We start from the raw sequence: 17,643 nt of genomic DNA, 5'->3' as shown, positions 1-17,643 counted from the left end.
AAGAAACCAAAGTAAGTTTACATCAGGCACTGAAGGAAATATGTGCTCTCCAGCAGTCTGCTCATGATAAATGTAAAATTATGGAGCCAAGTGTGGACAGCAGTATCCACAATATAGTTTTATATGTTGCGCAGAGATCATTACATTTTGATATTATCATGTCATTCAAAGCCTTCAGAGGTTTTTAACCATTTTAGGTAGGACTGCTCACATCTATTAAAATTATAAGAAAATAAAATAATAGTTTTTGGATCACTGGGTGACTTATTGATAATCTTTGTCAGAGACACTGTGAAAACATGGTTGAGTGAGAGTATACTGTACAATGGCCACGACAAATAGTTAACAGTGTTATTCTGCATCTTGTACTCCAAAGCACTTGAAAGAAAACTTTTTAAAATATCATAGAACAAAAACAATTTTTGTATCTATGTGGGGCAGATAACATGGAGGTTTTTTGTTACACTTTCTGTAATTATCTCTTTTACTCTGAGAGCACCGATCAGTTAAAACCCTGCTTAAGTTCTTTTAAAATTGAATTTTTACAGAAAATTAAAAAAATGAAAAAGGTATTCTAAAGAATCTTAATTCCTGATCATACAATCACAGTATTTACCACATAATTACCTAAATTAAAAAGGGACTAAAAAAATAAAAATTGAGACACTTACTTTAGATTTTTCTTCATACTCACGCCTTGTCTCTGCAAGCTGTTCTTCCAACTCAATTAATGAGTCCTTCAGTGTGTCCACTTGAAAAAGGAGGTTTGTTTTCTCATTGTCAAGTTGAGCATTGGACACCATTGCTTTCCGATACTTCTCTTCAACTTCAGCTAAAGAGTCCTTAAAGATTTAAAACAAAAAATTTATAACATATAATGTATATTTTAATTGAGTATTTTGTCAACCTACTGTGAATTAAAAATAATAAAAACTGAAAATAAAGCAAAATTTTATTATAAAGAATATTTCCATATTAATTAATTTACATGAATTACAAAAAGGTAAACTACCCCTCATTGATAAACTGGAATTTCTAAATAACAACAAATAACAGAAAAATAATGAGATTCATTTAAAAACAAATATTCTACAAGAAATGGTAGCCAAAACTGTGCAACATACACAGGTTTGCCTAAACTGAAGTATCACATTGTACATTGAGACAATAAGTTATACTTGATTTATTATATGGTAAAATATTTGCATTTTTGAAAATCACTAATAAGGTATGACTTTATGATAAACGGTTTTTGTATGCATTAATTAGAAGAGTTATCATTCCTGTTAGCTCTCAACTAGGCGACTGATGGTGCTTTTATTGTGTTATTGGTCAAGTATATAATGGGATATACTTTCCCACATTTTCTTAATAGAATGCCTTGCAGTGTTTCAATGTGCTCTATCTATAGCCTTGGGCAATTTCTGACATTCATTCAGTCACCATTCAGACCAAAGAACAGAACAACTCCACTACTAAAAACGATTTCACAGTCAAAACGATCTGGATGCAACACTATTAAAACCACTCACAATGAGTAGTAGTGAGAAGCCAACAATACAGGGAGACTTGAACTCTTCATCCCAGTTTCTGCATTAGTTGGTCAATTGTGCAAGGAGTTATGCAGGTCACAACACTACTTGTAATCTGAAAAGTTGTAAATAACTTGCTCTCCACTGGTTTCCAATCGATACAGAAGATGTGGCTTCCATCTGTGTGCCTGGAAGGTGCTCTATCAGGTGTTTTAACATACTTATTCGCGACTTTTTAAATGTTCTAACAATAAATCGTGGACACCTAATATGCAACTCATGCTGTTTGCCTTCTTTGTGATAATAGACTACAATGTAAAAGAGATGAGTTTGAAAGTATAAAAAAATTTAAAAAAACTAAGATCACTTTGTTTACCAATAATAGTATTCTTAAACTTGAAACAAATGTAACAATTTTTTCCTTTAATTCCTATAAACATTTTGAGGCACTCCAATTTTATTTTCTATAACAATATTAAATTAAAAATATTTCTCTGAACTTATTGTAAACAGTAACTTTCAGTAGCAGCCCTCCATCAACAGTACAATAATATCTAAGGCCCAAAACCTAATTTACAAACATAATGTAAGATATTATGGGCATTGGGACAGCAATAGAGGTTGTGTATCAAAGGAAATTTGACATAAAATGTGCTATTTTCTTGTAACTAAAAATAAGGAACCTAAAACTGGATTGCCATATGCACTCAAACTTAAATTATGATCACATCTTTAATCTAAATTTTGCAACATAGTAATAAGTTTTAAAAATATTTATATTTTATTGTCATTCATTACTAGCAGACTGACATGTATTTCTTTGTTTTGTTTTTTAGGTGGTATTTAATAATTCAGAATTTCTTTCTTGTTTATTTCCCCTTTCATATTTAAACATTATGCTTGAAAAATTTAGGGAATGACTAATCTAAAACAGAAAATTTTTCTTTCATAGTTTGTATGTTATTTTAAAATAATTTAACTATATATGATTGTTTGCTAAATAAAAAACAGTGATTACCTAGCAAGCATTCAGGCAAGGAATGCATTATCAGTACACTGGCTAATGCTGAACTCCACATATTATGGACAAATACAGCAATTCTTTCTTAAGGTTGTTCACAGGTTTATTTTTGTAAGATCTTAATGCTACATCACACACATATTGTGCTCTGATTGGTCCATATTTCCAAAAAAAAAAAATTTAAAGTAAACCCTGGTATGTGAAGCCATGTTTTGACATTACAATGGGATTCTAATAAAATGTTAATGAAAATACCATGCCTAAGAATCTTTAGAAACATGTCTTTTATTAAGCAAGATATAAATAGAACAGTTCAAAAACAAAAAATAAACAATGGAAACAACTGAATCAGTTATTTGCCTGCAACTCTGCTTCTTCATGATATTATAATAAAAAATCAATCTTTATATAAAACAATATGAAAAAAATCTTTACATGGTTAAAGCGAAATTAATCTCTTAACTTAGCACTTTATTTCACATTTTAAGAATATCACCAAACAATCAAAATATATTGGTACAAAAATACTGTACATTCAACACTTTGCAGTTAAAAAAGTCAATTAAATAACAAACAAAAAGTGGTGAGTATTTAAAGAAGCACATGGTCATCACTCTTCATTAGAAGTGTGTTTCTGCTAAAGTTTATTTTTCATAAAGAATACCTGAACTCCACTGTTCTCTAGCAGTTTTCTTCCTGCACACTCAGGAGATGGCACAGATATTTATTTGTTAAAGTTGTTACATAAAACTTACTTTCTCTTTTATATTAACCATAACTAAATGGTACACTTAAAATATCCTACAATAACAGTACATTTCATTTTCAGCAATAGTAGTGTATTTGATAATGTTACATGTTAATTTCAAATGTCAAGTTTGGTCTTTCTTTATGTTTAGTGACATTACAATTAGCATCATTCAACAAAAAGCTAAAAACAATGTTAAATCCAGTTTCACAGCCAGAATCTGCAGTGCCATCCTACCTTCTCAAAAATGTTTAGCAAAAGTACAGGCTAGTTTTTTGTGGGTTTTCTGGTGTTATTCCAAAGCAAAATAACATACTACATATTAATGCTGATAAGAAAATAAATTGAACGGTCTGTTCTATGATGGATGTGTTCCTTATAGTTTGCAGTCATGACTTTACACCCTCTGCTATAGTGACTGTCATGATCATGCTCAGCAAGAAAAAGGTGATAATGAAAATGACTTCTACATGATAGAGGTGTTATAAAAAAAGTAACTAGTATGTTATCAGTGAGTATAAAATGTGCAAATTCAGCTGTATGTCTAACCTGAACATATGATCATTTAAAGTACATTACGATTTTTTTCAAAAACAAACAAGGTAACTAATCATGGAGTAACTGTAAGAGCAAAGGGTGCAAGAAGGACTACATCCTATACAGAATACCTAAATGCAATTAACCTTTCTGATTTGATACCTATGCACACACGAAACGCATGCATAGTAACTCAAATACCAAAGATTAGGTTTGACATGCAGGATCTAAACTGACAGAAGACAAATCACAAGTGCAAAGTTATTCAATCTTTAAAAAGCCGTGCATGTTAATTTAAGTAATTACATCTGTATTAGATATTAATATATTACTATTCTTTATTTACAATGTACCTTCACTTCTTTGAGCCCTTTCATATATTTGCTTTCCACATCCTGAATCTGGTCCTTTAACTCATGAATATCCTGAGATAAGGTAATAGAAAGTAAAACAAGGGACTTGAACTCAAACTACATTCAGACTTACAGCATTAAAGCTGTTTTTAAATTATACTCTTACAAAAATAGAATGAAGGACAGGGTAAACAAACAAAAGCAGAAAACATATTATGTGACTTCAAAGAAGGCTACATTCAACAACTGCAGAAACAAAAGAGTGTCATTTTCAAATGAAAAATACATTCAGAAAAATAATGATTTTGATGTACGTCAAATGTTAAAATTACAGGAAATTAATTTACGGAAGTGAATGCAACTAATGAGCCAAGAAATGGGAGACAATTGTTTAAACTGGATTTCAAAAACAGACAAAATTAATTTAAAAAGCAAATTATTTAAGACAGGGAATATTGTTTAAATCTTACAACACATTCAATTACATTGGTTACAGAGATTTTTTTGTTTGTTTATTATCAGGAACCACATTATACTTTAGTCAAAATTTTCCATTGGCTATCAAATTTATTATTGAAAAGGTTCAAACATATGTTTGTTATTATTTAAAGTGATAGATGCCTGTTTTTGACTCCTCTTTGTGAATTTCTGTATTTTGTCTGTGAATTTAAATACCAATCCAAATACTGCAATTACTAGAGTGGTCACACAAGCTTGATTTTTTAAAGACAGCTGTATAGCATTATTCTGTCATGTTCATTTCAGACCTTTAATATAGCTTCAGTATCCATGAATAACTGACAGCATAAAAGTTAAAAATAAGTTCCTTGTAACATTTTTTCAATGTGGACAATAGGCAGATGCACATATTTATGCAGCTCCTTTCAGTTCTTTTACAAAACCTGTTTGGGATGAGCCTACAAACATGGCAGGCACTCAACTAGGTTCAAATGCAATCTTTTTTAAATTGAAGAGCACACTGAAAGGTAAGTTATAAGCAGTCTAATCATTTATGTTCATTATCTGTGGCGTAACTGCTTTTGAAATAGAAGAGTAGATTTACTAATGTATAAAGAAAAGACAAAGCACTGAACATTTGCTGGCTGCAGTCAAATAGATTCCAGCTAAGCTAAGCTTAGAACGACAATCTTTTGAAACTGCCACTTCTGCTGATTAAGTTATTTAGCCCCATTATCAGCCGACCAAAAATATAAATTAAAAAGATCCAAAGGCCCCAGCCTTTGCCAATTTTTACAAACAGCTCCTTGAATTCCTACTTCTTTCAGTTTGATGTCTAGCCTCCCATGTGACACCTTATCGAAAGCTTACTGAAAATCAAGATAAATATTATCATATGCAATTCCCTGATAACATTATATTAGTAAAACACAATCTGAAAAAATAAACTGTTCAATAACACATTTTTTCTTGTCATGTGATACTAAATCTTTTCCTTAATAATTGCTTCTGTTAATTTACTGTCATTGCTCACAAGCCTATAATTAACTGGATCTGACCAATTACCCTTTTCATATAATGGGATAACTTTGGCTGGATTCCAGTCATTAGGAATTTCTTTAACATGCAATAATGTTTGAAAAAGTTCCATTAATGGTTTATATGCATTAATTAACCCCTTATGGCCTCTAGGATAAATTTTATCTGGTCCGGCAATTTGGAGCAATTTGTTTAATTTCAGCCTTTTTAATCAAAGCAATACTATACCCTCTAAAATTTCATAATCACTCTGTACCTCCTTAACATTAACCTTGAGCATAACATGGGCTTGAAATTCTATGTAAATAAGGGTAAACTCAAGTTAGACTTGGGGTGACATGTAATCTTATGTTTTACAGTGTTCAGTCTGAATAACTCTTGGGATAGTGTTTTGCTGCCATTTATTGGAAGAAATAACACCATTCCACAAAAAATCAGAATATTTATATACATTCTGCCAATTCATGGTAACATCAAAAAATGCAATGGCAAAACAAATTCTAACTGAAGTATTGCTCGAATAAAGGGATAATGATGATGATGTGCATTGGTCATTAGACATTGACACAGAGAGTGAAACTGATGCATATGACACTACATGACTAGACAGGTGTAATATGCGTGGTGAGTTCGGTTGCATGAAACTTCACCATGGTGTAACAGCAGCTGCATGCCAAAAAGGCAAAATGACTGCGATCAAATTCAAGGACAAGAAAGATGTTACCCCACTAAGCACTGTTCACAATGTAGTAACTGTCAATGTTCTTGCCAGAGGAAATGTGGACATTACTAAGCCTTGTGCTGTAGTAACCTACGATAGCACAAAACACTCATCAATTGTATGGTTCAGGCACAGACAGTAAACCCTCACATATGCATGCAACAGAAAAAATATTCTAAGAAAAGTGCACAAAGAAACATGCTTCTACTGTCCCAATAGCAAGGTAAGGCAGTGTTTTGGTGACTATTTCAAAACAAATAACACAATGAACGTGTACTAAATCTGCATCAGTACAGCAAGGATAGTAAACATACATTTCATACACAGTTTATGTTGACATTTTGGCATTTACATGTTTGTTACACATGACATTTTTCCTTGCCCAAAATAATTCAGTATTTCTTGTCTTGCTTTTTCCTGGTTTAAACATATTGCTAAGGAGGTTACCGTAATAGTTTCTGTTACTGCTGGAATGTTGTGGACTTCTTTGCATGGGTAAACATAAGAAAATGTCCAGAGCAATTCACTATTTCACTTTCTGATACGCTAATATCAGCATGGTAATTTAAGCATGAATTTAACACAAAGGAGAAAAATGTGACTTTTCTGAAAAAAGAAAAAGAAAAAAAGGCAGAGAGCCATGTTAGTGTGCGGAGTCTCCCTACAGATAACAACAAATGCACTTAGTAGATTCTATATATATATTATCCAGGAATAACTAGCAAATCAGGTAGCAGACCGGGTATAATTGAATAAGGGGACTAGATTTCAGGGTTCTACTCAATTAGTGCGTTTACATTTGCTTTAATAACTCAGTTATTCACAGAAACCTGTTTTCCAAAATGTCACATTTCAATTAGAGAAACTGGGTTATTACTTTCTGAGAAACCTGGTTAATACATGTAGATTTGTACAACAATCAATCTTACTGTATTCTGAAAAATATGTTTTATATGAGATGTCAGATAAAAACTGTTTTGATTGTCCATCATGTGGCAATGTAAACCCTTAACTGGGTTATAGTTACGGTTTTTGTAGTCAGCACACTTCTAATGCACTCTGTTCACCTGCTTAGCTTCTACCATAGCTGCTGAAGGTGTGCATGAAGTGTCCACAAAGATAAATTTCCTGAGGCAACTGCTCAGCCGATTATTATTTCTTCTCTGGGTTGAAATAATCTGTATCAATGTTTCAGAAATCAAATTTATGTTGAGTTTAACAAACCGTGCTTAGCTCAGCAGCACAATTTTGGGAGCAGTGTTGGGACACACATTAAAAGTAACATGTATTATAAAGTCCACTTACTTTTAAAAGCAGTGAGTGACCTAACTTGAGGCTTATTTTACTTATAGCATCCGATACTTGGTGTGGAAACTTTTAGAGTGGTCAGATGCTCTGTGCTGGTGGTTTAAAAGTCACAAACCCATCTTTGTTCTTTCAATGTTTTTGCATCCCTTCCACCAGTAATATAAAAGTAGCCTCACAATGTTCAGTGTGGTGCTGAGGTGTCACCCGTTGCACGGCTGCACCCGGATCCCAAGCCAGGTAGTTTGTTGTATGGTGGGTGCGGCAATGAGCTGTAATCAGTGCATGCTCCCAACCATAATTAAAATTGGAAGCCTCAACACAAAGATGTAACAAGCATTCTTAACACAGAGTCAGACCAAATCACACATACCAAATTCAATCACTGCGAATGACTTGGGTATGGACAGTCCTAACCAAGTTGTGCTGAACAAATACAAAGTGAGCTCCATACACAGCAAGTTATTACTTTGACCCCTTCCTGTGCTTTGTGTAGGCGTGTATCCCATTGAGGTGTTTCTAATGCTTTATACATACATGTTTTACCTGGATAGTGTTTCAGTTAGCACACTACATTTAGTCCAATTCTGGTTCTACTGTGGCACTGTCGGCAATGATCTGGCTCAGTATACATTTGGTAGTCTGCATCTGGACAGAATCTGGATTAGAAAAGACAGGCTATTTTGCGGCCTAATGTTGTATGTCAAATCTGGGCCGACTCCAGAATAAGCACAATCTGCTGACTGCAGATTGTGGTATGTCACATTCAGGCAGAGTTTATTTCTGAATAGGCAGTATCTAATAGTTTGAAGTACAATTATGGATAGTTTGCAGTTGGAATATCGTATTTGAGACAATTCTTGATTCTAAACACATGTGGCTGGCTTGTTAGTCTGGAATAGACACTGTTTGACTAGCCAGCCAGTAAAATACATTCAGGCCACATCCAGGCTGATTTCTCTGTATCATAACCTAATGGCTTGGTTCTTATGCAGGATATTGCACTGAGCATGCATCACTTCATCTACCGTTTGCTTCCAAATACAAAGTGCTACTGTCCTGAGTCTGGCTGTCATAAAGATTTAGACATCAAGTCAAATACAAACATTTGGTTTTCACAAATCTGTGTCTCTTTATGTGTACTCGTAGAATTTATCATTTGTGTGTCTGTAATTTTATTTTACCTGTGAATTTGTCACAGTGCTCTATGCCTGAACTCAGTATACAAAAATAAACTGAACTAAATTGAACTAGCTGCACAAGCCAAGAAAAACTTTTTTAATTGAGTGGCACAGAAAAGCTTTGTGAGCGATGCAACAAATAAACTGCTCAAAAAAATTAAAGGAACACTTTGAAAAAACATCAGATCTCAATTTGAAAAAAAAAAAACCATGCTGGCTATCTATACTAATATGGACTGGGTAATGTGTTAGGAATTGAAAGGATGCCACATCGTTTGATGGAAATGAAAATTATCAACCTACAGAAGGTTGAATTCAAAGACAAAATCAAAGTGATAAAATTATGCTGAAATCGTCGGGGCATGCTCCTAATTTGATGATAGATAGTGTCCTGGGGGATCTCCTCCCAGATCTGGACCAGGGCATCACTGAGCTCCTAGACAGACTGAGGTGCAACCTGGTGGTGTTAGATGGACCAAAACATAATGTGTAAGAGGTGTTCTACTAGATTTAAGTCAGGTGGGCGTGGGGGCCAGTCAATGGTATCAACTCCTTCATCCTCCAGGAACTGCCTGCATACTCTCTCCATATGAAGCCGGAAATTGTCATGCACCAGGAGGAACCCAGGACCCACTGCACCAGCATAGGGTCTGACAATGGGTCCAAGGATTTCATCTCAATACCTAATGGCAGTCAAGGTACTGTTGTCTAGTCTGTAGAGGTCTGTACATCCCTCTATGGATATGCCTCCCCAGACCATCAATGACCCACCACCAAACTGGTCATGCTGAATGACGTTACAGGAAGCATAACGTTCTCCATGGCTTCTCCAGATCCTTTCATGTCTGTCACATGTGCTCAGGGTGAACCTGCTCTCATCTGTGAAAAGCACAGGGCGCCAGTGATGGACCTGCCAATTTTGGTATTCTATGGCAAATGCCAATCGAGCTCTACGGTGCCGGGCAGTGAGCACAGGGCCCACTAGAGGACGTAGGGCCCTCAGGTTACTCTCATGAAGTCTGTTTCTGATTATTTGGTTAGAGACATTCACACCAGTTACATGCTGGAGGTCATTTTGTAGGACTCTGGCAGTGCTCATCCTGTTCCTCCTTGCTCAAAGGATCAGATACCGGTCTTACTCATGAGTTAAGGACCTTCCACGGCCCTGTCCAGCTCTCCTAGAGTAACCGCCGGTCTCCTGGAATCTCGTCCATGCTCTTGAGACTGTGCTGGGAGACACAGCAAACCTTCTGGCAATGGCACGTATTGATGTACCATCCTGGAGGAGTTGGACTACCTGTGCAACCTCTGCAGGTCCAGGTATCACCTCATGCTACCAGTAGTGGACACTGATCATAGCCAAATGCAAAACTAGTGAAAAAACTGTCAGAAAAGATGATGGGGGAAAAATGTCAGTGGACTCCACCTGTTAAACCATTCCTGTTTTGGTGTCGTCTCATTGTTGGCAATCTAGTGCACCTGTTGTTAATTTCATTAACTCCCAAGCAGCTGAAACTGATTAACAACCCCCTCTGCTACTTAACTAAACAGATCAATAGCCCAGAAGTTTCTTTGACTTGATGCTATACTCTGATTAAAAAGTGTTCCTTTAATTTTTTGAGCAGTATATATTACAGGAGATATTTTGAAAATTAAAACTTTTTGGTTTTATTGGTGTTTCTCTTAATAGGAAAGGCTCATTTAAGAACAAAATACCATCCAGTATATACAAAGAACTCTAATGGGCTGGTGCCTTTTTCTGGCGTTACCCCTGCCTTGAGCTTGATGCTTGCTAGGAAAGGCTCCAGATGAATGGATGAATGAATAAATAATGAAATATGAGTGGAACAATGACCAGTATTGGCTCCAGCAGACCCCCGTGACCCTGTGTTAGAATATAGCGGGTTGGATGATGGATGGATGAATGGACAATGACCAGTATTTTCCAATATCTATAATATTTAATTTTTGAAGATGATGTGCTGTGCTTTGCACTTATTAACAGTCCACACTGGTGAATTTGGACATATGCACAACCTCCTGCATAGGTAATGCTGATTTACTGTCCGTGCCAATTAACAGATTGGTATGATATATCATTATACACGCCAGAAGGGCGCAGAGCAAAAAATAAATCCCCTTTTCAGGTCATTGTGAGTCTACAAGCACATAAAAAAATGTATATTTTTATGAAACATTATTTTCTCCTGATTCAAAAATTATTAATGGATTGGCCTAGCAGCCTCATTGGACGCAGATAGCAGCAGGTTTGATTTTAGTACAGCAATATGGAAATACTGCCACACGTATTGAAATCACATACATGCATCATTTTATAGAAGATGTACAAACAAGCAAAGCAAGTGAATTGTTGTTTTTGTTATTTTTAATGTCATTCTTTATTTTTATGGGGGCCATGGACCTCACAAACAAAGGGAAGCTCATCCGATGTGTTGTATTTTGCATACCATAACAGAATATAAAAAAGAAATAAAAGGCAGAGACTGCTGCTGAACTTGCCACAGCTGTTTATCATATGACCTCCATCAACTCCTCAGGCAGAATGCTATTAGCTGTCAGAAAAAGATGCGAGCATGAGTGCACTGGAAGATCGGTGCTTGGTCGGTAAATTAAACATGGACTGCCATTTTCTATCATGTAATTTGACATGGTGCAGCAATGAGATACGTGACAGCCAATGGCAAATTTGTCATACCCCATAACAAAAAGTCACGTAATGTGACATTGGCTTAAATGCATTTCTATGTGACATCTGGTTAAATGCGTTTCATAGCATATCTTACAGCTCTCTAGTCCATCTTGTGGATGGAAAAGAAATAGCATTTCAAGCCAATAAGAGACATGCCACCCACGCGGCACCCTGGAAGGTGCAAACTTGAGCACAAACTTTAAAATTAGTGGCACTATAAATAAAAATGCCTGTATTATTATTATCCCATCAGCACTGGGTGTAAGGCATGAAGCACATATACTGGTACATCGATCATTTGCAGGGCTCAGTCACACAACCAAGCAGAAGAGTGTGCTGCATGCAATCCAGTAACAGAAACATAATAAAGTGCTACTTTAGATTTATCCATCAGTCTGCTATAGATATGTTGACACAGGGTGATCTGCTATTGCAATGGCCACTTTTCATACCGTAAATCATTAGTGGCTCAAGTTGGGGATGTGAAAAGGGGATGAATATGATATACCTCATATGCATGAAGGATTAAATGTATTTATAAAACACTAGAAAATGATCATGTTTGGCTGTATTTCTGGTTAGTTTTCTGAAGATTCCTATACAGGCTCAGGATTTAGTAACAAATGCTGGCCAGTCAAATGTGCAGTTTTTCATACAAAAGAAGTAGTAACAAAAATATGCACTGTCTGTAACACATTAATTTCAGAATAAGTCACATCCATCCATTATCCAACCCACTATATCCTAACACAGGGTCACGAGGGCTGCCGGAGTCAATCCCAGCCAACACAGGGCGCAAGGCAGGAACAAATACCAGGCAGGGCACATACACACACACACACCCACACACCAAGCACACACTAGGACAATTTAGGATTGCCAATGCACCTAACCTGCATGTCTTTGGAATGTGGGAGGAAACCCACGCAGACATGGGGAGAACATGCAAACTCCACGCAGGGAGAACCTGGGAAGCGAACCCAGGTCTCCTTACTGCGAGGCAGCAGAATAGGTAACAATATGACATATTTTGTTACTTTTTTTGTAAGTAATGAGCAATGTAACATTTCACATACTGCTTGGGAGACAAGCACCTTTATGCTTGTTTTTGGTTTTACAGTAACCAATGAGAATTTTAACTTTTTTTTTTGTGCAGTTTTGTGCATTTGACATTGGAGCATTTTGCCAAAGGAGAACTCCAGATGCATAATTGCACCTGTAAACGCGGGTTTTTAAAGAACCAGGTGACTACCTTAACTGGGTTACTCACCTAATCCTGGTTTTGTATGTGCATACAAACACACATACTGGATTTTCTGCTTGATGTGGAAACTCAGTATACATATGTTTTCATTCAGTAAATGTAGAAAATTGTTAAAAATTTAACACCAGATCATAATGCACTTATGTGGGAAACTATGAAAGTTTAAGTCCTTCAGGGCCTCATCTCTAAATAGTATGCTTTCTCACAAAAAACAGAACTCAGCAATTTCATCCACCCATCTTATGACTTCAGATACATTCTTAACCTGCTATATCATTTCATAAGCAAACCAGGAGCAACTCAAAGAGGCAGTCATCACAGGTGCAAATGAAGATTAAGGACCCATCTTTAAAGCAAATTTAATTGAGTGTGGATGGCCTATATCTTGCAGTGATCATTACAAAAATGTGACATTTATGCTAACTCTGTTGGGAAAGAAGAAAAAAAAACGGTGGTAAGTATCCTTGAGAAATCCTATGAAGGTATGAATTCAGCCAAGGAGTAATACAGACATTCACATTAATGTAGTGGAAGGTGGGAGATGGTAACACTGAAAAAAAACCAAGCAGAAGTGTACTGATGTGAGGGAAAACAACAACAACAACAAAACACCTCTGGTTTAGGAGGCACATAACAATCATTGTATTGTAGTGTAGTGGTGCCTGAAAGGTTTCAGCTTTATAGAGCACAGAGGTTAAAAAAAAACAATAGACAAAGCGATTGTAGACTTTCAGAAAACTACACTTTTTTTCCAGTATAGATGACATAGCTCAAACACAGTGCCCTGAAATGTAATAAATTAATATTCTCTCTGAGTAGTACTTATATAATTAAATATTAGTTCTCCAAAAGTTCAATCTTAATTTTGTGCCTTTTTCTGCGTTTGGCTAAAATAATAAATTCCTTTGTTTTTATCAACTGATAGGTCTTCAGAAAAATTATAAGAAAAGATCTTCAACATAAGGTATAATGAATAAAAACAACTGCAGAGTCAGGCGATTCCTTCATCTTGAAATGAGTTACAGATTTTTTTGCAAAAATACACATCTGGAGACAAATCCTAAAAATCAATCTATAACAAAATAACATAATGTAAAATTTAACACCACTGAAAACTGGCATTATACTGGGAGAACCATATCAACAAAGTATTAATTAAATAGCTAAAATCACAAGATGGTGTATTACTTGCATTTATGAAATTAGTTGGGGTTTAACTTAATGTCTTGGAAGGTAACAATATCAAACAGTTTACATTAATGGTAGAACACTGCCATACATTTCTGATGTTGGTATCTATGCATTTTATATAGAGTCACAGGGAAAGGCAGTGGTGGAACTTGAACCCTTAGATCAGGTTAATTGGCAGGAATCCTATGTTGGGCTACTTTCCAGTTGTTTTGAAAATGTTATATTATTTTTAAAGTATGTTGTTTGCAGTTGCTACATACAGCGCTAGGTATATTAATTTTCAGCATTTTATGTGTGTCTTATGAAAGCCAGTAAATAAAGTACAGTATGTACTACCACACTACAGTATAGTGCAAGTATCCTACTATTTTCCTCATGAAGTAACTTGATTCATGCTTTATTTAATGCTAGATTGAAGTTTGGGTTTCAGAAAATGACTTTTCAGCATGGAAACAAATGCTTTAAAAGCCAAGAACATTTATTTAAAGACAGACAAGATATGTATACAATATATGGATAACAATAAAAGCAAACAGTAGTTTTACCTTTATCTCTCGTATAGAAGCTTCTGTGTCCACAGAAATAGATGTATCTCCACTTCCTCTCCTAGAGGATGTCCCTCCTAAAGAAGCAAGCGTAGCTGCGGAGAGTGTGGAGGTGCTCCGTGATCCCTATAAACAACAAAAGCAACTTTTAGTGGTAAACATACACTTAAAATAGCCATAACACAAAAGTATCTGTCTACCAGCTACACTAAAATACTTATTTATTACACATTTCAGGACATGTGAATAGTCTTTGCCTTTCCTTTTTATGGGGTACTTTTTGTGTACAGTAATTTTAAAAATGTTTAAGAACCCCAAATCTACATTGTGAGAAAAGCACTCAAGAAAAAAAATATGGGAGAATAGACTTGTAAAGCAGCTCAGTGTCATACTGGTTATATCTCTGATCTTATAAGTCCTTGGACCACCAAGCGAGTTCTCCTATGTTTGCAGAGGTTTTCTCCTAGTATTTGTTTCCTCACACATCCCATTGATGTTCTTATTAGGTTTATTTGGAGGCTTCTTACACTGATCTGGTAAGATGAATAGGTGTGCTTGTTTCTGGTTGTTTCTTTTGATAAACTGGTGGTGCATCTGGTTAAGACAGACTTTAACTTTTAAAGGTTGTCATCTTTATTGAGGGGAATTCTGGTAACCCACAGGTGACTATTTTAACTACTTTTTGACCATCATAATTGATTTTACTACCTTTGGAGTTAAACTAATGATCATTTTAAGTTTAGGATAAACCTTATAATACTGTTTTTTTTAAGTTTACTAAACCTTTTCTTATATTTTAAATTGATGCTCTTATCAAAGACATGTTTAAAGAAAAACATACTGCATTAAAGATCCATACTTGCAAAAGCTAAATTCCATTACAATTGAGCTGGCTTATAAACTATCATTTACTTGCTACATTTAAACTAATTGACACTAGAGGGCACCAATGGTCTATACTGTATAAACACAGTATACAGTGGTGTGAAAAACTATTTGCCCCCTTCCTGATTTCTTATTCTTTTGCATGTTTGTCACACAAAATGTTTCTGATCATCAAACACATTTAACCATTAGTCAAATATAACACAAGTAAACACAAAATGCAGTTTTTAAATGATGGTTTTTATTATTTAGGGAGAAAAAAAATCCAAACCTACATGATCATGTGTGAAAAAGTAATTGCCCCCTTGTTAAAAAATAACCTAACTGTGGTGTATCACACCTGAGTTCAATTTCCGTAGCCACCCCCAGGCCTGATTACTGCCACACCTGTTTCAATCAAGAAATCACTTAAATAGGAGCTGCCTGACACAGAGAAGTAGACCAAAAGCACCTCAAAAGCTAGACATCATGCCAAGATCCAAAGAAATTCAGGAACAAATGAGAACAGAAGTAATTGAGATCTATCAGTCTGGTAAAGGTTATAAAGCCATTTCTAAAGCTTTGGGACTCCAGCGAACCACAGTGAGAGCCATTATCCACAAATGGCAAAAACATGGAACAGTGGTGAACCTTCCCAGGAGTGGCCGGCCGACCAAAATTACCCCAAGAGCGCAGAGACGACTCATCTGAGAGGTCACAAAAGACCCCAGGACAACGTCTAAAGAACTGCAGGCTTCACTTGCCTCAATTAAGGTCAGTGTTCACGACTCCACCATAAGAAAGAGACTGGGCAAAAACGGCCTGCATGGCAGATGTCCAAGACGCAAACCACTGTTAAGCAAAAAGAACATTAGGGCTCGTCTCAATTTTGCTAAGAAACATCTCAATGATTGCCAAGACTTTTGGGAAAATACCTTGTGGACTGATGAGACAAAAGTTGAACTTTTTGGAAGGCAAATGTCCCGTTACATCTGGCGTAAAAGGAACACAGCATTTCAGAAAAAGAACATCATACCAACAGTAAAATATGGTGGTGGTAGTGTGATGGTCTGGGGTTGTTTTGCTGCTTCAGGACCTGGAAGGCTTGCTGTGATAGATGGAACCATGAATTCTACTGTCTACCAAAAAATCCTGAAGGAGAATGTCCGGCCATCTGTTCGTCAACTCAAGCTGAAGCGATCTTGGGTGCTGCAACAGGACAATGACCCAAAACACACCAGCAAATCCACCTCTGAATGGCTGAAGAAAAACAAAATGAAGACTTTGGAGTGGCCTAGTCAAAGTCCTGACCTGAATCCAATTGAGATGCTATGGCATGACCTTAAAAAGGCGGTTCATGCTAGAAAACCCTCAAATAAAGCTGAATTACAACAATTTTGCAAAGATGAGTGGGCCAAAATTCCTCCAGAGCGCTGTAAAAGACTCACTGCAAGTTATCGCAAACGCTTGATTGCAGTTATTACTGCTAAGGGTGGCCCAACCAGTTATTAGGTTCAGGGGGCAATTACTTTTTTACACAGGGCCATGTAGGTTTGGATTTTTTTTTCTCCCTAAATAATAAAAACCACCATTTACAAACTGCATTTTGTGTTTACTTGTGTTATATTTGACTAATGGTTAAATGTGTTTGATGATCAGAAACATTTTGTGTGACAAACATAGAAAAGAATAAGAAATCAGGAAGGGGGCAAATAGTTTTTCACACCACTGTATACTTGCATGTTACTTTTCTGTCAGTTGTTTCATTTGTTCAATTTAAGGTCATTTGTATATCGTTTAAACATGTCAAAGAAGTCCATTTTAGTGTTTGATACCAATACCAGTGAAATTTAATGATACTCGATACCGTTCGCTGTCAATAATTGCACCTTTATCCACTTACAACATTTGAGGTACAACTAGTTCCACTTCTTCTGCTTTTTCCAGTTGGAGCACAGACAGGTGAAATAAGTGTCATGCTCATGGTCATGGTCATACAGTGTTAGTAGCTGAATTTGAACCCACAACCTTGAGGTCTGAAGTCCAAAGCCTTAACAACTAGACTGCCTACGAAAAACTATCTTGCACTACCACAGTTGTGACAGCATCTTTACAATACTGGTATACCCCATCAAGAAGTTATTAACTATCATTTAAATAAACTAGTATTGGCA

General features: G+C 35.9%; 1 protein-coding gene across 32 annotated transcripts in view; it reads right to left on the bottom strand.

The window, feature by feature from the left end:
- The window catches only part of lrrfip1a (leucine rich repeat (in FLII) interacting protein 1a), a 274,944-nt gene that overhangs the window by 32,805 nt on the left and 224,496 nt on the right, over positions 1-17,643 (bottom strand). For 29 of the 32 annotated variants that reach the window (XM_051930476.1, XM_051930489.1, XM_051930481.1 and 26 more), the window contains 3 exons: positions 14,606-14,731; positions 4,192-4,263; positions 672-842 (listed from right to left, as the gene is read on the bottom strand). In XM_051930476.1, the coding sequence (XP_051786436.1) occupies positions 672-842; positions 4,192-4,263; positions 14,606-14,731 (369 nt within the window). The remainder of the gene's footprint in view (positions 1-671; positions 843-4,191; positions 4,264-14,605; positions 14,732-17,643) is intronic. The other 3 variants (XM_051930479.1, XM_051930488.1, XM_051930506.1) reach the window with 1 other exon arrangement.

Source organism: Erpetoichthys calabaricus, chromosome 8 (genome assembly GCF_900747795.2).
Source record: "Erpetoichthys calabaricus chromosome 8, fErpCal1.3, whole genome shotgun sequence".
Classification (NCBI taxonomy): domain Eukaryota; kingdom Metazoa; phylum Chordata; class Cladistia; order Polypteriformes; family Polypteridae; genus Erpetoichthys; species Erpetoichthys calabaricus.
Note: the sequence above shows the minus strand (reverse complement) of the source record. Positions and strands in the feature narration are given on the sequence as shown.